The sequence below is a fragment of the Hyalella azteca genome, unplaced genomic scaffold, assembly GCF_000764305.2.
Source record: "Hyalella azteca isolate HAZT.00-mixed unplaced genomic scaffold, Hazt_2.0.2 contig6160, whole genome shotgun sequence".
NCBI lineage: Eukaryota > Metazoa > Arthropoda > Malacostraca > Amphipoda > Hyalellidae > Hyalella > Hyalella azteca.
The window spans coordinates 280,338-305,940 of record NW_025936328.1 but is presented as its reverse complement, the minus strand read 5'-3'; the positions used below and the strand labels follow the sequence as shown (position 1 = coordinate 305,940).

Genomic DNA, 25,603 nt, shown 5'->3' with positions numbered 1-25,603 from the left:
TAATTGTTTGAGTATGGAGGAGCCAACTTTACTCGGTACAGGTACCATCTTCTGAGTGGCTTCGCATCTTTCATAATAACATCATTCTAGGACCTTTCACGTGTCTAGTACTCAGTGTTATATATTGTGAATTGTTTCTACTTTGAGCTTATGTGGTTCGTTCTTATGTCAACTGTACCGTAAACAAGCAGCGCTCAGTGAAACCTTGGTCAACGAACGCTAAGGCTAAAAAACAATTCAACTAGCGCCCAAAAATGTCACAGAAATTTCGATGAAACGCTTATATCCTTGATTACCTATGAGGACTTAGGCTTTAACTTACGAACCACTTTCCAGCAACGGTTTGTAGTTTTTATCCAATGCGCAATTGCGCTTCTCATTTCTGAATTTTTTCCACCATTAAAGCTGCTCTCTGCTTGCAGGTATGAGCTTGATTTAATTAACTGAACAGCATTTATTTTCATTCTCTGTCGTAGCTCTTTCTGCTATTGGCTGTCTACAGGACACTCCCTGTCCCAATAAAGTTTATCTGTTGGTATTTTATCACATAGTGGTAACGTATGTTATCTTTTTCTTGCCAAGTTTTATTGAACTTATTTGTGTGGTGATTTCAGGAATATAATCGTAGGTCAATCGTTCTAACCCAACCTACTACAGACTCGTATTTAGTCTCTTGATCATGAAACTATAATTTATTCAGAATTTCAAGTCTCTTACGAGCGGTAGTTGTTCATCTCTATTTAATGTAGTTGTTCATGTTAGATTAATTAGGAGTTTTACGGTAAGAAGCGCAATATTTTTCAAGGTATTGTAAAATTCATTGTTTAGCAACCGTCTTAAGTTCTTGCTCTTTTTTTGAAATGGTATGGCTAAAGCGTTTTGGTAATGCTCGTCTTGATCTGAGAAATTGTTTAGTGACAAGTTAATAAAAAGAATCTCTATTTTCTATGGGTTGCCTCTGAACCAGATTAGTTCTACGCACCAACATTTTCCATTTTTATAAGCGCTCTAATGTTAGGTTTTGCGTTTTAGGCGTACCTCGGACCTACCGGCATGTACGATTTTACTGCGTCTTTTTAAACCCTAAATATTTTTCATGAGGACATAGTTAGCTGTTTGCACCGGTAATTAAGCAATAATAAAATTACCTGTATCTTTTCAAAGACTGTGCCAAGCTCTAAAGCTATAGCCTAATTCGAGTTTTTTTTACCGTTTAATTGGAATCCTCAAATTGGAGACCAAAATAAGTCCGCTTCATTCGCTCCGGCCTGAAACTTCTCTGATTGGAAGGAAGTTTGCTACAAATAGATGACGCAATTTACTGGACTCGTGAAAAAATTTAACTTTCATTTTTATTGTTGTTTAGTAGTCAGGGTTTGACGTGAAGAATTTTCTATCATCTAGGAACGTGGTTCATTCATCTGAGAAAACACCTGGCTTGCTTGCAATGCTGCAGGTGTTGTGACGGGGTTTGCCACAGACACGTAACTCACAATACTGCTTTTTACCAAGCAATTATTGTCTGGTCTTACATGCTGCCCTGCTTTACCGGCCTCGTCTCAGCCTAACGTTCATCCAGAGCTCAGGCCTCAATATTTTTTTTTAAATGTCGTTTTTGGTCTCTTAACATAACATTAACATAGTGATGTCGGCACTGAAGAGTAGGCCTGTTGTGGCTTGTCGCCGATTCTTTTACTTTTCATGACTTGTTCACAGAAGATCTAAAATCGTGTCATTTGACCGGATCTTTTCAGGACTGACGATAGTTTGAAATAGCTACTAGACTTCCACCGGAAATCTTGAATTTAGCGATTATTTTATTTTAAATTTAAAGTGAATTCAGTGAATTATTTTATTTTAGTTCTTGAATTTAGTGATTATTCAGCAATTACATTTTGAACGGGTAATTTGAATTCAACGTGAAAGTAAACGTGCTTTAATAAATCATAGCATACAAAAGCAAAAAAATTATATATGAACTTTTCTTAGTAACGGAAATTTTTGGCTTCATAGTCATTGAACTATCTTCTAAATGGACATTTGTGAAAGCAATAGACGAAGTGTTAAAATAAATATCCTTAAAAATCCTTCATTAAAATAAACTTTAAATATCATTATTTATCTAAAACGTGGGGAGTGTTTTTAAGCTTGTAGTGACACATAGTTCGCACACGCGGTCGACATTGTTTACTATAGCGGACAGCGAGCCCACACTTGCGCGCCGAGCAGCGGCGGAGGCGACCGAACGACACTCTAAGCTGTCAGTGGCATTGCAGCCTCTGTCGCACGAGGTTGTAGTTACTCCTTAACGGATTTGGGTTCTGATAATGTAGTGTCGCTCAAAGTGGTGATTTTTTTGCGCTCTTATCGTGAGATTCAAATGCTGAGAGAGATGCGGGTACCCTCATGTATCTCGGTTCCTCATCCGGAACGTGTGGGGTTACAAACAACAATATTTCACATTTGATCTTCGGATGTGATATTCAAAAGTTCATTGCCTGAGAGTGTGTTGAGAAAGCGGCCCGTATATTCATCCACCCGCGACCATTCTTTAAAAATGTAAATCGCACATTTCCCGTACTGTCACCATTGTTTCGTACGTCTAATCGACAAGCTTTTGCCGGGTTGCTGCGATGTGGCAAACTAAAAGTCCGCTGCCCAGCACCTTGCTCTTTTTCCTGTGCTGGATGACCGTGCCCGAGTGTGCCCGTCGCAGGTCGCTAATGTTTGAATCGCCGCATCTATTCCAGTTTCCCGGAGTTATTTGGGTTACCGTTACTTTGAGTGTTAGAGGATCTGTGCAGAAACCTCATCGCATTGGAGTTCCGTGTTTGAATCACTTTGATCACTATTATCAGGATAGGTACCTGTTTACCATAAATACAACCGCATCAATGAATGCCCGTACCTTAGCGTAGTAGAAAATGGGTGATTCCTTGTTTGCACTTACTTCACTTCCTATGCTGCTTCAGGATGATTTAATATTTTAAGCATGATAATGTTACTATACGAAACTAGTAACTAAAATGACCTCATCTTATCTGAATTTTGTCTCGAAGAACGTTAACTTAAATGTTTCTAGTGTGCCTATGTTCTTCAGCAGATACCTTATGTGCATTCGTATGGACAACAACGTTCGAATGCGTATGCGTGTGTTGGTAGATAATGAGGAGTGGTGCACTGGCACTAGCGATGATGCAACCTACAGACGCGCATACAGCTGCTCGTCCCTTGCCGTACAGCAGATGTATTGCACTCACACACATCTCTTCTGTGTCTGATGCGCGCATGTAACCTTCATATCGGCTTTAGGCTTGCGCAGAACTCAGTTAGATTTTAATCCCAAGATAATGCTCGAGTTATTGTTTTATTTACGCCGATAAGGGGAGCGTTGAATATTTTATTTACCACGATGATTGTACTTTGCAGTGTTCCATTTCCAAGAATGCGGGTCACTGATAGTTTGTTCCTGTGTACATTATGAACGAGAACGTCTTTAAAATTTGTTATAGCGATAAATCTGTTACTTCTTCATTTGCTCTTATAATTTTTTTTACAAATTTGGAGATGCGGGCATTAATTATCCTCATTTCTATTTCTGTTTTCGGCATTTTCGGGACGTGTTTCTATTTTTTCTTTCATGTCTACACTGCCGTAAATATGTTGTCATGGATGACCTTAATGGGGAGAATTATGCCACGGTTCACAAGTAGGTACTACATTCCAGGATAGTTTCATCTGTGCCACTTTTTAACCGACTGCTTTATTATGAACTATTTCATACCTATTCTTCTGTGGTAGCCCCACTTATCCGTATTTCATTGTCCGCTGAAACGATACTTTCTCAAGTTTTTCCCATTCATTTCAGTCGATCGAAGAAAGAAAATTCGATTCGACTTTGTTATAAAATCTACCTCAGTACCGAGGCAACGTACAAGATAAGTTGCTTGGAGTTGCATAAAAGCTCTGCTGTTCCAGCGCCGCGACTGCGTAGCCAAGACTCGTTGCATGGGTATCCATGCCACGACGCTGGTCTCATGGTTCCGTTACATCGTGCAGCACCGAGGCTCCCGCTGTAACGGCCCCGCTCATTCGCTCTCTTTGTCATTTCAACTTGTACGTACTACGTAGTGTATATTGCATTCAGTTTGTCTTGTTCTATTCAGTGCTGTGGGCCAATATTTAGTTTTCGAGTCACAAAATACTATGTCACAAATATGCATTAAATGACCTAAGGCTTGCGATATGTCATCACTTTCTTATTCTACCTCTAGTTTTATTATTTTTGATTTCTTTAGTCATATGGACGAGGATAATTTCTAATTTTTACTACTACAAAACAAATTCTTTTGAAATTGTATTAATGCGGGCCAACAAGTGGTCAACTCGAATGTTTGACATAATCTGAATGCGACATGAAATTGTGCAAAGTTTTCCCATTCAACTACACTTGCTGTTTCAGTAGCTATAATTATTAGACTGTAAATAATTATAACTATATTTGTGCCTATACATTGCATATAAATCATCCCTATAGAAATATTAAATCTTTAAGCTAGAGATTCTATATCGCTCGTACTCGCGGAGGAAGTATTGGTGTTGAATGGCCCCCTCAGGGGTGACTTCTAACGCGTGCCTGTGCTCGTCAGAAGTCCTATGGGCTTTCGCGCTCCTAGGGGGATTGTTCCTGAGCGCCCCACCGCTGAGCTCGCGGTGTCTGACTGTAGGTCTCAGTTGTGGGGTTAAGTTATTATGTAGGCAGGATTCCTTACATTTCCCTTCTCTGTCTCTCTCGTGCGGGCGGCCGACGTCCCGTGTAAGCGACCTCTTGTTCGAGTGTCTTCGTTTCTGTTGCTTTTCACCTGTCCCTTCTTGTCACTTCGTCTCTTTAAGCTGCTAACGCTGGTTATTTCGCGCCAGCTTCAGCGGGCTGGACATTTAAACCTTCCGCCATTGTGGGTGTTGAATGATATACACGTACGTATCTTGTCTTGGTTCTTGGGTAGCGTATATGTATTAAACGCACTTATTTGCACTTGTTTGGGAGGTTGTATAGCTCGTGTAATTGACGCAAGGCATCGTGGCTATCGTCTGTACCTGCTTAGCATTGATGATGAACAAGACTCGCTTGCCTTATACTCACACCATCTGTAGTGTTACGTTACTGGAATATATGTAGGACTATTTGCATTGAAAACTATTTTAAGTTTCTTGATGCCTATGTGTTTTGCCTATATTGAAAAACTTTTTCGAGTGCAGTGTGGCACAACTTTTTTTTAAATCAAATCATCATTATGGATTTGGCAACTTTTTTCGATCAGCATTCATTTATGTACGTGAAACGGAATGTTATGTATTCCTAAGATTAATAAATGACAGATCGACCTGGATGAACATTGTTTGTAAACGTTCTTGCATGATGTAACGAGATGTGTTGTTGACAATGGAAAATGACATTAGTCTGTGTTCCCGACAAACAAGACTGAGAAGTTAATATTTTAGCTGTGTCGCTTTTGATTCCTTCAGTGTGCAGAGCCTCAATCTATGACTTTATGCTCGGGCAAGAACGTGCTTAGAAAAGGAGTTTCTCCTTGCGAGTTACATTATGAGATCTTGAACGTGTGAGATGTTTAATAATTAAGAGTATTATTTAGCTGTGAGTTTGGTTATGTGGCGCGCAAGTGAGACGTGCCGGCGTGGCGCCCACTGCAAGTGGGTAAGTGGGAGACCAATAAAGGAGAACACGTGGACGAGTGCGTGTGCCGCGTGGCCGTAGCATCTTTTAAAAAGTCATCATCACATGTTGTTTATATAGATAACTAGCAATATTGCTCAAACAACTAGACTCATTCATTTGAACTACCTTTAAATGTTACTTTGTGATACAACTTCCTAACACGTCTTGATTATGTGAAAGCAAAGTTTTATGTTCATTTCTTGAATGAGCCGCGGCTTTGATGCAGGTTGACGTAAATAAGTTCGACATTATACGTCACTTGCTATATAGAGCCCACACGCCTCTCTCGCCTGCATCGCATTACACAAGCCGTCCTCACTCCTCACAATGTCGATATCAACGAGCGTGACGCGCTTTGTTATACAGCGCCTTAAATTTTTGCGTTGAGTTCATAGTGTGCATCTCAGGTGCGACAAGAACACTTCTCTACATTTCCCGTGAACCTTTGCTCTGTATGTGTGTTTCCTTCGGTATCCATGGGGTGTGCGACTGAGCTTAAGCATGATTGATTATAACCAGCAATCACATCCTATTGCAAAGTTTGAGTAATTATAATAACGTTGGATTTATTTCCTATTAAAATTGTATTACCGACTAGTGAAAATCCGCATCTGATCAAATTAGTTGGGGATTTTAACAGGAACAATCTGTTTCGATTTAAACAGAAATAATCTGTTTAAGGAGAATTAATTGGTGTCATTGTCAGCGCTTAATCGAATTTAAGGTTATCGATCACTTTGCGTCCAATCGCCACTGTTATTTTCAAATCCTCGTCGATTTTGTGCTCGTATTCAGAAATAAGCCTGTTTAAATGAATTTATCTGTGCCAAATTTGCCTATTTTATAATTTTCCCTCGATTTGAGTAAAATTATTGCATTTTACGTCAAGGCTGGGCGGTTCAAGACACGTCCTATCCATCACTTTAACCCAGTTCACGAGCTAAATAAACTCGTTCATTAGGTTCACTCTTTACATTAATGAAGCCTGTATTTAGGGAACACTGCCAACCAATTAATTTTGCTCTAGTCTGATTCACTATATTTAATTTTTAAAGATAGGCACAGTGAATGTTGGATGCCGTAACCTACTTTCTCTTTCAACTATATTACAGTAATTCAATCATTCTGCGTTTCTTGGATGCGTCACTCGAGCCTGAATAATCAATAGGCATTTAATATTCATTGCTGTTATTTTGTATGCTCACGTACGAACGAAGGCCTTGACGTCGGAACCTGCAGCTGATATTCTCATGAGATTTTATTATTTACCAACACTTTGAATCTGAATTATTCGCAGTGGTTTCCGCTTTATAACTGAATTGCAGCATTTCATAAACCTGCAAGTGAAATTTAAATTCATTGATTTGATATTTTTTGTGCTTTTTTAAACTTCGTAAAAGTTGCCAGTTTTCTAGATAGGAATAGCATTGACGACGGTTAATGTATCCGTAGACAACAATCTGTATCCGTATTACGAGTGGCGCATGCCACTATATCGCCACTTGCTCCTATATGGTCGTAGTCACCGTATGTACGAGTATGATAAAACATGTTGCTTGTCATGTCTGCTGGTGTCAAACACTGTGCTCATGGTAGGATAAGCGGCCCATGTGTTGCTGTGGGATCCTCCCTGGTGACTCATACATTAGGCTTGCACTGTCATCTCTCCCTCTCTCGTCTTGTCGGTGTCAGCAGTTCAACTCAATGAATGCTGTCCTATCTCACATTCATATACTCTCTCCTCATCTCCCCTGACTTGCTGAATGTAATAGGTCGGCCTCATTCTCTTTCCCGCTTTAAATTTCTCTCTTTTGTATTGGTTTTCTCAGTTAAGGGACTCATTGACTACTATTAGTACTCTTCCTCTCTAACAGAATCAGTTAACCTCGAGTAGACGAGTGCTATTGATCTCACCACGTAGACGCACTCGAGGCATGGCTTCGTTAAAGAACAATTCTAGTAGTGGTCAGCTATCGCTGCCGCTCCAACGGCCAAATTCGGATTATTCAGTTCAAGGCAGCCATTTAAACTGCGACTTTTTCCATAATTTGTTGATCGGTGTTTGGTAATATACTTTCACACACTATACCTAAAAATTTCAATGTAACTTAATATATCGAAAATATGTATTTATTTCTAATACGTGACAGGAAATTCATTTGTTAGTGAATTGTAGTGCTTGCTTGAGCAACATATCTTGAAATAGTAACTGCTGACGCTGTGTTTTCACTTGTTTATCATTGCTGCAAGTTGAGGAAAACATTCCGGAATTTTTATCTCTATCAGCAGGATCTAATATGTTCCAAGCAGTTGCTATAGCAGTGTTATATGGCATCTAAGAATCATTATTATCGTACAGGAATGGTCTGTGCTGCTAGTTATGTTTTTGTTTTGAAGCGCTTTTTTGTCTTCAAAATTTACCATACATTTCGAGCAGTTTGTTTACTTACAACTCAACTGTCACTGTGAATTATGAACTAATATCATTTGCATGGATTATGACGGTCATGTTGCTACAGCCTATGTTGCCAGTATTTTTTTCGGAACCCACTGACATGTGGCAGCTGTGTGGTGAATCGTAATCGCTATAACCGGTTTATGGCGTCTGGAGAATCAAGTGTCTTCGAGGGAAATTCGATACCTCCGCGTCTCTTTTATATCCTTCAATGCTAATTCGACATCATACCTTTTAACTGCAAAATTCAGTCGTTTTTCTTAACGTATTCGGTTTCTAGTTCTGCTTTTACCGAATCAGTTCTGTACCTATCGTATGCGTTGAATATCGTTGCTACAAATATATACAACAAATTCAATTTTTGGAAAAATATTATTTACTAAGCAAAGATGCTGACAGTTTTGTTTAGGATCTCTCAACTTGATATTTTATTGCTTCTTCGGATGAAGAGTACTATTGACAAGGGTATTTTCAGAATAAACTTTCTTAGCACGCTTTGATATGAAACTTTGAAGATGCTGCCAGACAGTATTTCGTCATCTTCAACGCAGTTGTTGCGTATTGCGTATACTCGACGCACAACTTTGTTCCCTTGCAAGACGCTCGGCTAGAGTTGAACAAAGGCTGCTTCTGAGTCGTTCAGTGTGTTGCGTTCACGACTGTCATTACGTCACCTTGAATTATTTAGTTCTAAGCGTTGAATTGCACGGGATATTCACGGTCGATCAATAAGATTTATGAAACGTCCATTTTTGTTGGCAATGAAATTTCGAAATTTATTTTTACTGTCTTGTTTCGTACATACATGTATATGTATTTAAGCTGTAATTTTCCTATTTTCCCGTAATTAAGACCAGCTGCATGTAACTAAATTATTGAACAATCAATTTTGTAAATTGAGTTAATCGCTTGTGCTGTTTAATCGCATGACAAGGCGTTAAACAAATTGCAGCGTAAAATGTGCTGAATTTTTCCACCGTCGAATTTACAAATAATAAATGCTACTCATCATTTTGTCAATAATGTACGAGCTGCATGAGCTCAGTACGTTTGTACCGTTCATAAATGATTCGTTGAACGCTATACTTGGTCCGTTTGTACCGTTCATAAATGATTTATACCTGTCAGAGGCGACGCTAAATTAATTCTCCAGACTCGGAATAGCTGCTTCAATGTTCACCGAGATCCAGCAAAGTTTATTGCTTATATCATACAGCCCGCATCCGATAAGCCGCTTCCGCTGAATACATGACTTGACTCGTGGCATCCGGCAATGCGCGCTGCTGCCCGAACTCGCTCAGTGCTCGAGGCACACTGCATTAGTGCCCCTGTAACGTTGCCTTTGTATTCACTCAATTGATGCTCTTATGAGAGACGCTCTGTCCCTGGCTCTTTACTTTGTTCGTTTTCTCCATTCACTGTACTCGTAATAAACTTCAACGAAATCACTATTTCAGAATTATTTTCACTTAATTATATGAGTGGAAAACTAAATTGTAAATTTATGGCAGAGATACCGTCAAAAATGTGTGCGCTTTCCGGAATCGTTAGAACGAGGTTAGACAAGAAACTTATTCTACGATAGGAATATATTTCATTTTTCTATGCTTGTGTGTGTTTTATCCATGGACGGAAATAAATGCGTTGGTTAATTTGAGATGTTCTTTTAGCAACATTGTCTTAACTAATATTTACTGACTCGTTTTTCTTGCTAAACTTGTTTCTCACTGCTATATTAAGTGGAGTAAAATGCTCCGGAATCAAGTACAGCTCACCTCATAATTTTGACGTTTTGCTATCGAGTATAATCATTAACCGATGGCGGTGTATTAATTCATGTATAATGTATTAATTCATATAATTATATATAATTAATGAATCACCTTGCAAACTGGTAGCAGTTTTGTATCGTGTTTGAAATTGTTATGAACAAACATCAATGGTGTTGCGCCCATTTATTTATTATGCGCGTACTTCAAAGAGTTTTTTGATTTATGCAAAAAGTGATAAAGTGATGCGGCAGCAGAAAAAAACTGATGAAATGACGAAGCTAGGCAGGAGAGCCTCAAGCTATGTGATCGGTTTAGCCAGCTGTGAAGTGCGCGTAAGGTGGTACATAATTCATGTGAAAGTTGAACTGCATGCGGGATTTTACTTGGTAATAATTATGTTACTTGGTAATAAGAAGAGTGTACTAAATTGCAATGGATATGGAACAATTATTATTTGGAATTATTGAAGGGAAAAATTTGTGTTATATATTCATAGATCCACTGTAGACTGAAAGCATCGTCACTTTTTGACATTGATTATGTTTATTGACGAGTGATGTTATGAAGGGTAATGTTATGCAGAGAAGACGGTTTACATACGGGAACGGTTAGCTTACGGAACGATTTGCAAACGGAAAGATTTGCATACGAATTTTTTGTATCATTCATGTTATTTAAGTCTGTAATTCATATAATTATTCACCGTCTAATTTTTTTAGACTTGAAGGCAAATTTAATAAACATTTACGCAGAGTTTTATCCAATTTTAAACATTGTTGCCATGTTTTAATCTGGTTCAAGTCTCTTGCTTAATATTAATTCTGTACAGCCCGATGGTAAGAGACAATTTCCTTTGTACTCAGTTTGGTCCTATGTTGATCAATAAATATATTCGCATTTTCAGACATTCAATTCCAATGCGACTGGTCCGTAGAATTGAGTTATGTACTTGAAACTTCAAATTGAGTGCGAGTACGAAGCTTTTAATGATCAAGCACGTTTGTTTTCTCGTGTCGTCGTGTGCCTGTAAATCAATTCAGTCAACTTCTGAGTGACTGTATGATAAAGAGCTCCCTATGAATATTATGGAGGTTGAAGAAGAACAAGTGTTGCCAGGTCTGACGCAATTGTGCCAAACATGTTCCTCGAGCGGCTTGGCGATCCATATGATTTTTTAGCATTAATGTTATGTCCAATAGGACTGACTATAGTAGAATTTGTGAATCCTTCTAGGTTCATGTGTATTAATGTCTTATTTTAATACACATACAGGGTTGTTTGTCTTATTTTATATCGTTCTTTTATGTTGCTCTTGATTTCGATATGGAAAGTGAAATATCGTTGAAATTGTCGCCGTCTATGCACGGCGCCAGGAGTCGCAGAATATTTTCACTAACTAATTAACTACGCTCATCTGTATTTTTAATTAATGAACACTTGCTGAAGCTGACACGCTAATTTTAACGACTTGTAATCCAGTAAAATTATTATTCGATGACTGTGTTTATAATATGGTTCATCATTATAAATGAGCACTTGCCGAAGCTTACACTGTAATTTTAATGACTTTCTTTCGAGTAAAATCAGTATGCGTTTATATTTATATCGTTAATGTTTATATGATATGGTTCATCGTTATTGGGAAGAATTATATACCGTGTGCTCTTCCTTACACAGGTACCGTAACGAAAAGAATTATGAGAGGTTATAAGTTTACATGATACATTCGAACGTAGTGTTCGCGGCTGTTATCTCAGTGTGGTGCACGTGGCTGTTATCTCAGTGTGGTGCACGTGGCTGTTATCTCAGTGTGGTGCACGTGGCTGTTATCTCAGTGTGGTGCACGTGGCTGTTATCTCTGTGGTGCACGTAGCTGTTATCTCAGTGTGGCGCACGTGGCTGTTATCTCAGTGTGATGCACGTGGCTGTTATCTCAGTGTGGCGCACGTTGCTGTTATAATCACCGTGTGCACGCGGCTGTTATAATCACCGTGTGCACGCGGCTGTTATAATCACCGTGTGCACGTGGCTGTTATAGTCACCGTGTGCACGTGGCTGTTATAATCACCGTGTGCACGTGGCTGTTATAATCACCGTGTGCACGCTGTCATTATAATCACCGTGTGTTTGTGGCTGTTATAATCACCGTGTGCACGCTGTCATTATAATCACCGTGTGCACGCTGTCATTATAATCACCGTGTGTTTGTGGCTGTTATAATCACCGTGTGCACGTGGCTGTTATAATCACCGTGTGCACGCTGTCATTATAATCACCGTGTGTTTGTGGCTGTTATAATCACCGTGTGCACGCTGTCATTATAATCACCGTGTGTTTGTGGCTGTTATAATCACCGTGTGCACGCTGCCATTATAATCACCGTGTGCACGCTGCCATTATAATCACCGTGTGCACGCTGCCATTATAATCACCGTGTGCACGTGGCTGTTATAGTCACTGTGTGCATGGGGCCCTTGACTGCTCGTTTCTGAAACTGACACTAGCATTCGTGAGTAGTCGAATGTAAAATATTTTCTATAGAGAAATACTTTTTCTAAAGTAATACTTGAGTAGTAAGTAGAAATGGAAAGTCGAACAATTTAATCGTTCCCAAATCATTATATTACATCTGTGATCCCTACATCGTTCAATTTTTTCCAGCATTCACGAGTAGAGATCGCGCGAGTCGAGATTGTAATAAGCTAATTACGCTTAAGAAGAAATGAAACTTCCGTTGGATTGTGACCACATGCAGATGGCAATATACTCATCCAGGAAAATCATCCGATTCAGAGTTTCCTAAATTCCTTCAAGTCCTTAAATCGTGATGCGTGTTCTGAAAAGTTTTAATTTACGCCTGCCTATATTTTAAATGTGCTATGTATCGAGCATTATTCAGTGACTCGTGTTTTATTGGTTTTCCATAAAATTTTCATTCAATACTGTGATACATATACTCCGGTGACTGAAATATAAATTTCATGAAGTGAAAGTCCGTAAAGACAAAGAGTTTCTACTGTTTTCAACTTCAAAACTGTCTCATTTTTTTTTAATTGCGTTCTTTTGTGTTATGAATGTAATTTTAAATTTTTCCATTAGCATTGAACAGATTGTTACATGGGAAAAAAATTTTAATTAAATCCTCTTCTCATGCTAAACTAGTTGGGCGAACGTATAAACGCTGTCCGCAATGTTTCCTGGTGGATGAAAAAAATCCTCTTGCTCCTCACTGTGAAGCTCGTGTTAAGCTTCCTGGGATCCTACACGCCTCCTTTCTTTCCATTACCTCAAAACAGAACAAATTTGCTTGAGTAAGTCTCGTCCTCAAAAAAGTTCTCATTAATTTTTCCTAAGAAATATGGTACTTAAATGCTGGTTCCTGACACCGTGGACTTAACGTCGCAATTCAATGTTGAAATGCATTCCCAAGCACCCACTTCTCCACTCTCCGCGCTGTGAGAATTGGTCGTTGAAATGTCGTGCCACTCAGAAGAGAGGCAATAATTTGCTTGATTCTACTTGCATTTCCTGCTCTCGGGTGCTCATTTCGTTTTCTGCATTGCAATGAGACTCATTAACGTCGCTCTGTAAATGCTGGGTTCTTGCAATTTGCATATGGGCGCACAGCTAACATGCGCATGCAGGAGATTTTTCATTACATTCGAGTCTCACAGGAGGCGTCTCGTAAATTCCGACGAACTGGATGGTTGTTGAATAAATTGAGGAGTGTACGAAACCTGTTACTAATGCACCATTGCGAACAGCGTAAAAGACTGATAGTTTTAATTTAATTCCTTATTTTGTGCCTAAAATTGCATTCTTAGTTAAGTCTGAATAGCAGGAAAATGTGCCTTGCTTTCGCCAAATCTTGAATTCTGTCCTAAGCTTTATTGAGTCTACACCGGGTCATCGTTTCCGAATGCAGAGTACGTACATTTTCAGCATCATTTTCCTAGAAACCTGATCAGGTGCTGAGGCCGGAATTTGCATTCATGCACTCTGGTGGAAGCTTTTTATGCGAGCCCAGTTAGTGGGTTTCTGGGCAAATTATGGCCCACTAAGTCTCATCTGCTAGACGTGCCAAGGTGCGGCGTATTCCCTATAAAATTTGTAACACCAGCACACAGTCACGGCACATGTAGCGCCATTGCGCTCGCGCGTGTTTTACTGATTACTCTCCCAATATAGCTAAGTAATATCTGTTCAAAACACACGTGCAGAAGCATGTTTATTGACGATCTTCTCTTTAAAATTTCCTCAATTCAGGCATATTTTTAATTTTATTAGTTAACTCTCAAGTGAACACAATTTCGAACTGTCAATTTTTCTCATTCATATATTAAAAATAATATTTTTTTTCGATCGATCTGCATATGTATTGGAAGTTAATATGCCTCTCTCTTTATAACCTCGAGACTTTCCGGATGTTTTATTTGTGTATTCTTCTGGACCTTGCTTAAACCTGAATTTGATGTTTTATGAACAATTTTCAGTTTATTGATAGCTTCAACTCGGTTACCTCTAACTCAGTTGTTGTGCGTGTGTAAGCGTTTACACTCGGTGTCCAACAAACCCCGAAATGATAAACTTATGACACAGCTTGTCGACAAGTGAGTAGACATCAGAACAAACTCAATGTTATAAGTAAAGATCAGTTATGTGTAGGACGTTATGATACCAGTGTACTGGAGGAGTATCGGTGGAAGTGAAAGGCACATTAGTCTGCTGTAGGTGACTTATTAAAAGGCGTTGATGCGGTGCGTTGAAATCTACTGTTGGTGACCTGATGCTGTCGAGCCCAATGTTGGTGTGCAGCATGAGGGAATCTCACATCTCGTGGATCTACAACAAGCGTAAGACATGGATTAAATTAGTAGAAATATGGTGGAACATTGTGTGAACTTGACAGATCATCATATGGGTTTTTGATCATGATCTGGGTTTTTTGGTGCTATAACATTTAATACTGCTACTGATAATGATGCTAATACTTGAACATTATTCGCTGACTAATATCGTCAGCCTGACTGATATTGTGTTGTTAGTCGGCCTTCCTTTGGAAAGTTAGGAAGGTATCAGTTATCGTAGTGCTTCAAGGTTCTATTTCTGAAGAAAGTGATGCCAAGTTTATGAATTGCTTCAATAATTTTCGGGATGTTATCTTTCTTGCTGCCTGGTGTGTATCTCTTACTCGTCAAGCTTAAGCCTAACATCATATTGGTATCTCATGGTTAACCCGACTGCTCTAATGTACTAATCCAAAATTTTGTTCATATACGCTTACTAACTGGAACCTCTTTGCCGCTTTGGATGCCGAATGATAACCTTTTTATACTGACTCATGCTTCCTTTTTAACATAAAGTAGGAATTTAACTGTTCTCCAGTAACTTATTCACCTGTTCACATAATAAATGTGTTTAAATTTCAAAACAATTTCACCGAATAGACCACGTATAAAACAGGCAGTAGGATTTTTTTCACGACTTTATGGCTAGGGAAATTTCTAACTCATCTTCTGCTTTCATTTCGCCTGACAGAGTCAGTTCAATTGTTCGAAGATCGTTGAGATAAGCTTGATGGTAAAATTTGATAATTAGTCGCAGAATTTGCGCACTGATGTATTTTACAAGATTATTTCCAATTTTTTCAGCAAATAACTAGTGTAATCATCTATGAAGTCCAGATCCAGAATGAAATTTTGACTCGCAAACGGCGCATTAGTCTGTTCATCGAAAATCGCCTTCGTTATCCTATTCACGAATGTTAATCATCGTATAGTTGCTCATCGAGCATTTACGTGGTTAGTCCTTGTACAAAACGATTTGACGAACCTCGAAGATTATTTTCGCCACCTCAGTGGTGCTTATAAATAGTTTGACGGGTTCGTTACCGTGCATTACCGTGCATACAAAGAATCGGGTACCAATATGGCCTGGGGTTACTGGTGTAGTTACAACGTCTCAGTTGCTGCCACAACAGCTGCGATGCCTACAACAGTTGCTGCATCTATTCCTTCAGTAGAAGCTGATCGCAGGTTCTTTGCTCAATCTGCCTCTCTGTTTTTTTATACTTGTGCTTCTGGAGTTCGCTCCTCTGAATCTTCTTCCTCTTGTGCTTCTTCTCTATATTCTCTTCCTACCCCACCGCCTCCTCCTTCGACATCTCCTAGGCATGGTGAGTCATTTCTCAGTTCTTGGACCTACTTTCTCATCTTATCAATCTGCATTTATCACTTTCATTTTTCGCCGATACTTTGCATAATTTACTGTCATGAAATATCTCGGAATGTTATTCGTGCAATTGGTGTATATGGGCGGATTTTTATAATACTGCTTTTATTTTGTATCAAAAATTTCCGCTTTTGTGGAGATTCCATAATCAATTCGTATTTTCTATTTAATATTTATCACAAAATGAATACTTTCACTTCGATATTACGTGTTCATGCATGCATTTGTCCCTTTATATTGTATTCTCTGTTCAGTGCAGGGTGTATCCTCAATTTTTTTCGCGTTTAAAAAAGGTCTTGTCGCTATTTTCATTTGTGAATATTTTTTCAGGACTGAAAGATTTGTCTAGAAATTCTGTATCTATATTTTTTCGCGTTTAAAAATAGGACTTGTCGCTATTTTCATATGTGAATATTTTTTTCAGGCTTGAAAGATTTGTCTCGAAATTCTGTATCTATACACTGTATATCTTTACTTTTGAGAAGTGCAACTCATCTGACCCGCAGATATTGCAAAACTTACTGAATGATGTGGTGTAACTTGAAGCGCATTTCATCAGACACAAATTTGTAGCTACTAATTATTAACGTCGCTTTAACGCCAACTATAATTGTTTGTTTTTTCGATTGCTTCGATTTTTTTTTATTATTTGGCTTTTCATTTTGATTGTAAATAAATAGGACTATTAAACTTGTGTTCATATGATGCAAAAGCTATTTGCAAGTATATAAAAATATTGATATAGATATGTTTGACACATAGTATAGATATTCATATCAAAGAAATATGATATTCATATAGATTTATTTCTATCCTTGAACAGTGTGAACGTGATTATTATGGAAATCTTTTTGCACAGAACGTTTTTATGGCTTCGAGACATTTTCGCAAATATCTGCAATTGTCGTCAATCTAAATAACGTTGGGGTATTTTGTTCCAGTTTTCCCGAATGTCCCTGAGCCTGGAATGCTGTGTCATGGCGAAGACCGTAAGTAAATTTGAACATCATTATTTTGAATGCCTGTATCAGCGTCATACATTGTGCAAATCAAAATATATGTTTTTTAACTTAGTTTTTAATAAATTATTGTTATATAACCAGTCGCCGAGTTTATGCCGATACTTTCTATCGTTTTGTGTTCAGTAGACTACAGAAAAAAACTGTGATTTTTAAAGTATTTGTATGACGACTGTTAAGCATGTATGATTATTAAGCGTCAGCTCTCCACGTACCTATAGAACAACCGACAATGAGGCAGCATGCCGTACAAAAAATGTCGCATGTACGTTGCGCGATATCAGTGATAAGATTGGGGCACAGAACTCAAGCAAAGCTATTCGTCATTTAGTGTGTTTCAGCTCTGTGGCAAGGAGGGTTCCACCAAGAACTTCACACATTTACAATAAAAACCATCATCACCCCGTAAATTGATTTCAGAATTAGAAGATATTATTTGTTGTTGATTGTTGTTGTTGGTTACGTTAGCATATAACAATTGTGCTGCCTCTCCTTCATAGCAAACCAACTTTGAAGTTGTGTGGAGTTTTTAAACACGTTCATATGTCACTTTCCTCTTGATGAATTGTGCATCAGCGTGACGTTAAAAATTAAAATTGTATTTCTTTTGCATTTGGTCAGGAATCCCTCTGATCAATTGTATACTGCGCGATGATAGAAATCACAATTCTATATTTTTGTACATTCATCGGTCTGCGTATCATTTTTGTATATTCGCGTCTTACGATGTTTAACTTTGTTAAATTTGAATGCAAGATTATGTACATCCACGTAAGAATTGACTGAGAAGCAAACTACACTTTTGATGTTTGCTTTGCATTATTTGTCATTTGCTCAGCTGTTGATATCAATGTTGTCAACTGTACTTTCTTCTAAGTTGAGGACTCGAGTCACGTGCTTGTCATATTTTGAATAACGTTAATTTTCTTGAATGTTCATCTCTATGTAAGTAAATGATGCCCCTAAAGTTGGTGCAGCTGATTGATGTAGAGTAGTCGTACTGACAAAGCAGCATTCATCGTTCTTTCGAGTTCGCCCGCTTACGACCAAAGTTTGTGCTCCGTTTTTTTTTTTCGCCTGATCTCGACTCGTTATAAAGTTGATGGGCTGCATCTCGAGAGTTGTTGCTTTAAGATACACCGACTTCCTGCCAATATTGAGCCTCGCGCCGTATTCTTGGGCATCTTCCTTAGTTTAGCGTTGTTCGTTGTGCCTTGTTGACTGCGGTGCCTTGCTGTCTGGATTATAGTCTTGCATCTTTAATTTATTGCCAAATGATATTGATCAGTTAACTCCCGTAGGAAAATGCAAGTACTAGCGTGACGAATTTGCGTAAAAGTTATTAATTTTTTGTCACGTTTTGGAAGGAAAATAGTTATCAAGTCATTTTCTTATTTAAAGTAAATGAATTGCTATGAAAATGATAAATACCAGCATGCAGAATGTCTAAGTAATGAGTGAAGACATGTTTTCAAGTTGAAAGCTTATCGAGCATGTTGGGTTTATTCAAAATTTCTAGTTACACGCATGAAAAAAAAATAAATAAGCTACGTAGTGGATTGTATTAAAATATAACTTTTAATACCCAAATTACAGATGATTTCACCGATATGCAATAAGAATAAAATTGGTTAAAGTCTAATGAAATTTGAAGATGAATAGCGGAATTAGGGGAAAAGTAGCGCTCTTCGAAAAGCAACAGGCTTTAGCTGCTGGTTTAACGCCCAAGGAAAATATAGCGTCGGGACGTCATTATTCTGACGCTCAGGTGTGGCCAAGCAGAGGGCGGGATACAGAATCCTGCCTCCATGAGCATCGTGTTTCTGCACCCGCCCAGCCTCGGCAACAAAACTATCCTCACCGCTCGTCCAGAATCGAAAAATCATACGGCTATAGGGATGGCAATTACCAGTCCCCTGGAAACGATATCGACAGCCAGCCGTACGGCATCAGTACTATTCGGGAGGACCCCAGTGGCGAGGCATTATGGAGACGATCTTCTAGCATGGGTAGCATTTTCAGCGACGCTGATAATGCTCGATATCGCTCACAACAGCTTGTGGATCTTGGGTACAGCGAATCACAATTGCAGCAATCGGCGCAAGATGGAAGTGTTAATCGTGCGCAGAAATATCCCAAATTTCCCGCTTCAACTTCCGATCGTGACCGAAAATCGAGTCTTCCGGCTCTGTCAGCTGATTTTGTCGACAAAGTTTACGCTACATGTATTATAAACGAATCACTCCGAGAAACTAGTCGTGATGCTCTCTCTCCCAAAATTGGACAGCCATTGAAGTCTTCTGTGTTAAGTAAAAGAGATAACCATCGGTTAAAATATTTAAGGGCAGATCAAGAAGACCGTGAATATAATGTACCTCATCATCATTTTTCTTCGCGGGCCGAAAAGCTGTCCTTCTTGACGCATGTTCCTTTACGTGTTTCTGATGAACTAGGCGATGAGCACAATGTCTGTTATTCAGAACCTTACCAAGATCAAACTCAAAGTTTTTACGACGTCCCCGTAGATTTTCTTCCTTGCAATTCTGAACGTCGTCCTTCATACGAGTGCTATGATCCTAGGACCATTAGAAAAATATCTACCTCTCTACTCGCACAAGGCTTTGAGAATAAAAACCATCGTCAACCAGCTGACAATCCTTGTACTTCAAGATATTCGCCTTTTGCGAGCTCGGTTTATGTGAACAAGCCTATAGATTTAACCAGACACTCCATGAGCGATCCAGACATCACCAGTCACTTCAATAGTGCGGAAAATCAGCTGCTAAACAACCTTTGTGCTTGCAGGGAGTGCTATCAATCTCAAGCGATTGACATTGCACGAAACTATCGCTCATCTAATCCCTACACGAAGCCACTCTCTTCAAGCTACGATAAAGATCATGATAGCAGTGGTTATTCTGTTATTCCGCAAAATATTAGTGTTCTAAGTCCGTCCTCTTTTCATCCTCGACCACTGAAACAAGATAAGTTAATCACGATAAAAACGAAGCGTCGGAAACCGGGATACGAGATAAGAACTTCTAATCCTGACGAATCTCCTGTCGACTCCCGTAAATTTAGTGTCTCCAATAGCGAAGATAGTAATCGTTCAGACGTTACCCACAATGGTGGCGCATCGGCATCACGTGACCCAAAAAATAAATTCTTCAAGAATTCTTTGTCAGCTTCCCTGCAGAATTTTAGTGTTCGACTAGGTCTACGAAGCCCAAAAAAGGATTTTAGCAGCGATCTCGATAGCGCGAGGAAATCTTCTAGTTCATCTGTTAACGACTCGGCTCACAACGGGGCTGAAACCATGAGAGGATGTAACAACGTTCACGCATCGCGTCACTCCACTCATGATTACAACAGAAAATTGTTAGATTCATCTAATAAGAAACGGCGATCCGTTTCAACTGGCAGTTCATATTCCAGTGGTTCAAGAGTGCATTCACCCTATAAAAACGTCACGTTTGCCCCCCGCAAACATTCACATCAGGAGCTTAATTCGCACGATCACAAAAAGATTGTATTTCATAAACAAAGCAATTATGGAAGCGCTCATGCCACCCGTGAAGGGCGTCGAATACAGAGATCGATGTCGCCTAACGTAACATACAAGGAAAATTCTCATTTGTGGAGCACGAAGAAGGAGCCAACTTTTAGGGTGGGGTCATTTCTAGAAAAAAGCTTTAATAACCGCAAAAGCTCTTCAACGTCAGTTTCTTCGAGTTTCGGAAGTCCTCACTACACTGGATCGCATTCCCACCAGCAGCACTCTATCGCTCAATCCCGACGTTCGTCCGTCCCTGTTCTCGATGATCGATGTGGAAGTGAACGGAAATCCGAAGTTCTAAGCACTCATGGGTTCGAGCGAAAAAGTCCTGCAATATCTCGCCAACTTAAACCAATTTATGGATCTCAAGGGAGTATCAACGATATTGGCATACCCGTGTATGGTTTTCATGACGAAGAATTTTTAGGATCAAAAAATCATGTTGGTAATGATATTTTATGTGAGCAGATTGACTGTTCTGCTGGCAGTAATATTTCTGCTGTTCGGCACAAACCTAAAACTCGTAAAAATGGTCAATGGCTGAAACCGAATTTTGATCAGTCATATATTGGGGCGGATGATCTACGCGCTGCCTCAGTCCAAATGTATGGGGGACGAAAACCTCGTTCAGGTCATCCTGTTGCTCATAACCGGCACATTACTGGCCACTGGCAGATGCGCACTGATTCTCATGGCTCTAAAAATTGTGAAACTTACAGTCAAGTTGAATCTTTACTTGTCAGAGATGAAAAGTATATTGGTGAAGGAACCCAATATTACCCGCCCATCGACGATAACGGCTATCCACTTGCGGAGAAGAATAAAAAACATCACGAGGCTGAAAAATTGGGCATTCCCTACCCTGCTCATATTGACGAAACTTGTCTTAGTGTGCGGAGAACGAGAAAAAATTCTATTTCTGCCACTGCCGGGGCCGCATCGCAAAATTTGGTCAAAATCAAAGAGAATGCTAGACCGGCTAATGAAAGGACCACGAGTGGAACGATTCAAATTCATAATGGGCAATCACCACTCACAAATCAAAACATCACAAAAAAATTGCTCGGAGATCCATGTTTACGAAAAAAATCACTCCCTACGTTAAATCATGTACCCATATCGAACGATATGCTAGAAAGTAACGCTGTTCTTGAATTTAAAAGTGAAATGTTCAATACCAGTGAAGGAGTACCATTGCGCTGCGACGGGAGTTGCACAAATGATATCCATAACTTCGCGTGCAGAAGATCGAGCTCGTTACTTGTACATTTTCACTGTGATACCAAGCTTAGTGATTTGGATGAACACGACGGAAACTCTTTACCCACTGAAGTAACAGATTCTGAACGAACGAGTTCGAGTGTTGGCAGTGCTTATTCATGTGAAAAAGAGACTGATGTCATTTCATCCGACTATTTGACGACCGACAAAAAAGACACCTTATCACCACATCAGTGCAGCGAAGTTAAACAGTCAAATTCTGTCCCGAAAAAACAAAACGTTGTTTCGAGTAAAACTGCATCCAAAGACGCGCGCAATTCTTCACTGAAGCGCACGGTCAAGCCATCCACAGCTTTGAGTGACACAGTTGATTTTCCTGTAGCGGAGACCTCTCACTTCGGTGACAGCACTTTTTATCTTGCACGGGAGGGACATGGAGCTCCAAACACATCATCCGACTCCATCGCTGAAGATCGAACAAGGGAGAGTGTCAGTAAGAAGAAGAAATATAGAAAGTTCAGTCATTTTGTTTCGCAAAATCTCTTTGACGGGTGTTATAGTCCTTCTTCATCGTCTAGTGTTGCCAGTAGAACAAGGACGAGTGTTTCTCAATTGCCAAAATGCAACGACAATCCATCTAATGTTGTTCTTGTGCATGATCAGAACCTCCCTATCGGGCATATTTCATCAAGCACCCACTTGCCGGATATTTTAACCCCCACTCGCCTTCCTAATTCCGACAGTCGCAGCACTTCTGCTCCACCGGAGAAGCTTTTGGCAAAAGATCCTTTACATGGGCTCTCTCCGGGCAACTCCAATAAAAGCATGACTCCTGCCCGCGACTCCAGAGAAAAGTCTTCGGGTTCTTGCGATTCTCCAAGTTCAGTTCATAGTTCTAAGCAAAACCATCGGGCTCCCACACAGGATATAAACTATAACGAGGAAGAAAACAAGTCACCGTCCTCTAAACCTATAATTTTACCAGTCAAAAGTCCTAATTTGATTTCTCGTTTTATTAAGAAGATCAGCTCACCGAGTCAGCCTCCTCAAAGTTCTCCCGTTTCAAATAAATCTAGACGAGCTTCCCCGAATTTGAAAGCTAGCGATAGCACACCAGTCACGACATTACGACGTTTCAAGTCAGTTGACGATCTGGATGCTTTACAACCCACCACTAAAAACGAGGAAAATCTCAAATCAAAAATTCTAACTCCGAAAGTCGACAACAATCTTCTTCGTGATCCCAAGAAACATCTTCAAGATGCTAGAGCTATCAATAAGAATCCAAAACGTGAATACTCTTCGTCGTGGAAAAGAGCGCAAGCCAAGCTGCGTAAGCATCAGTCTGCTAAGTATGGATCCTTGGACTCGTCCATACTCCAATCTGAACGTGATGGACGCCTTGCTCCAGATAAGCCATTCACTTCGAACACTTTGCCATCTCAAAAATATAAGCCTTCGAAAATTAATACAATCCGTCGGAGAAGTTCGAAAAAATCTCTGCCGCCTGTAAATATAAGAACGATTAGCAGAACCGGAACAAAGTACCGTAAGTGTGTAGTATGTTTGAATTTAATGCCTCAATATTTACGGCGATAAATATTGCTGCGTGCCCATTCTTTTGCAATTAGCGAGTTAGACAAAATCCCATCTGTCTTGTAAATGTATGTGAATTTCACTGTTTCGATCATTAGTGAAGTTAAACTTGAGCCTTCGTTAAGTCGAAAACTTTTCGTGTGTTTTTACATTTTTAGTGATCTATTGATGCTTCATTTTACTCTTTTTATTTTTAGATAGTGTCCCGTGGCCAATGTCGGTAAAATCCGATATTTTCGAGACAATCAATTGGGACAATTTTTGATATTTTTGGTCACAATCTAAACGATTGCTTACATTCAGTCAGGGTATTTAGATAGATATTTAGCATACACCAAGTGGTGGGGTAATTGTTGTCAAGTGCGATGAGTTGTGTATGTTTTGTACTGTAAATGCTATTGTAGTTTCTGCAAGTTTTTCATAGCGACCAATATAACGTGTACCTTTGAAATTACTGTGAATAAAATTAGTACATCTACTATTTAAAAACGTGCTTGCTTTTTAGATTGAAGTTTATTCTACTCTTCTAACGTGTTTCTTTACCGTTACAGGGAGCATTTATCGTCGTGGGGCGAGACGATGGCGCAAGCTGTACAAAGTCAACGGTCACATCTACCAAGCTAAGCGATTCAACAGGGTAAGGGTGCTTCAGGATTGATAACCGTTTAAATATTATAGAGTTTTGCATATACCAGAATTTTTTTATATGCTTATCTATATTCAAGTCGACATTTCACTTTCTACGATCTCACTTTTTTATACTAAATCAACTGTGCTGGTACGGTCCCTTCTAGAATTTCGAATTTATCCAAGCTAGAAGAATAATTCTGATTGTGAAAACATACTACATTTCAGCAACTTATGCCAAACATTTCTAACTAAGAAAGTCGTCTGAATTTTCAAGATGATATTAATAAATTATGCGTACATAGTATACCACGTTTCAATAGATACAGTTATTAACTAATTACTGTATAAATCTTTCTTGTGAATTGCAGACGGTTCAATGAGATATCAAGTAAAAATGTATTTAATTTAGTTAAATTTCTCACGTTGAATTTGGCTGGAAATTTCAAGTGGTCATCCAATGCACATGATTACAGCGAGCATCATGCGCTTTCTGCCAAGACCGCATCTGGGGTTTGGGTCGACAAGGCTTCAAGTGCACCCAATGCAAATTATTGGTGCACAAGAAATGCAGCAAACTGCAGACGAGGCCGTGCAACGACCACCACTTGGACACCTCCACGGACACGGTGCTCAGCAACGACAGCGTCTTGACGCCCTCCGAGAGGGGCTCTGTGACCCATGGGCGCCACAGGGCATCTGTCGCATCTTCTATCGCTGGTGCTTTAAGTTTCTTAAAGTCATAATATTGGCTGCGTTATAAACAAATTTATTCCAGCAACTATCCAGCGCGTATCATTTAATGAGATTAACTTGATTTTTAAGTTCTTTGATTTTAAAATCAGTAGTAGTACTGGTTAGTTACATGTGGCATTGGTGCATACCTGAATAGGTTTAAAAATAATTTCGTCCAATTCTTTAACAATGTTCATTATTATTATGTTTTTCTTAGATCGACTCGTGAAATATCTAAATCAGTTTTTCCGTGCAGGTAACAGCGTATCACGCGCTAGTGTTGCAGGAGTCCCTACGGCTCTTGCTGCCACCGCAGTGGCTGAACAACAGGACCTCAACAGTAAGGCATCCGTGCATGAGAGCAATAACTTCTCTTTACTTAACGATCCTTTACCCCTCTTCATGCATGTCCAGAAGCGTAGCTCGGTGCATGACTTCACTCGCAAAGGCAGTAAAAGCGCCTCTGCAAGTCTCAGAAGCTCGGCGAATTTCAAAGATGTTTCCCAGGACGTAAGTCCTCATGATGCTGGAAGTCTGAAAAACGAGCCCTATGGGAGTCTTTTCGAGGGAAGTTCTCAAAGAGGCAGTGTAAAGAAACTTGCACAAGTCCCACCTATCCTGATCGATAACCAAAAGTTTCTTCCAGAAAGCCTG

The 25,603-nt window shown here is 39.4% G+C and overlaps 1 protein-coding gene across 6 annotated transcripts in view; it reads left to right on the top strand.

Annotated features, from left to right (window-relative positions):
• LOC108670185 (atypical protein kinase C) overlaps positions 1-25,603 on the top strand; it is a 40,744-nt gene that overhangs the window by 6,000 nt on the left and 9,141 nt on the right. Inside the window, exons 1-5 of one of the 6 annotated variants that reach the window (XM_018157649.2) lie at positions 14,398-14,817; positions 17,137-17,184; positions 24,139-24,224; positions 24,691-24,934; positions 25,206-25,289. In XM_018157649.2, the coding sequence (XP_018013138.1) occupies positions 14,751-14,817; positions 17,137-17,184; positions 24,139-24,224; positions 24,691-24,934; positions 25,206-25,289 (529 nt within the window). In that variant the 5' untranslated portion in view covers positions 14,398-14,750. Of the gene's footprint in view, positions 1-14,397; positions 14,818-14,917; positions 15,141-15,890; positions 16,140-17,136; positions 17,185-21,258; positions 23,541-24,138; positions 24,225-24,690; positions 24,935-25,205; positions 25,290-25,603 lie in introns of those variants that run through there. The other 5 variants (XM_018157651.2, XM_018157648.2, XM_018157647.2 and 2 more) reach the window with 5 other exon arrangements.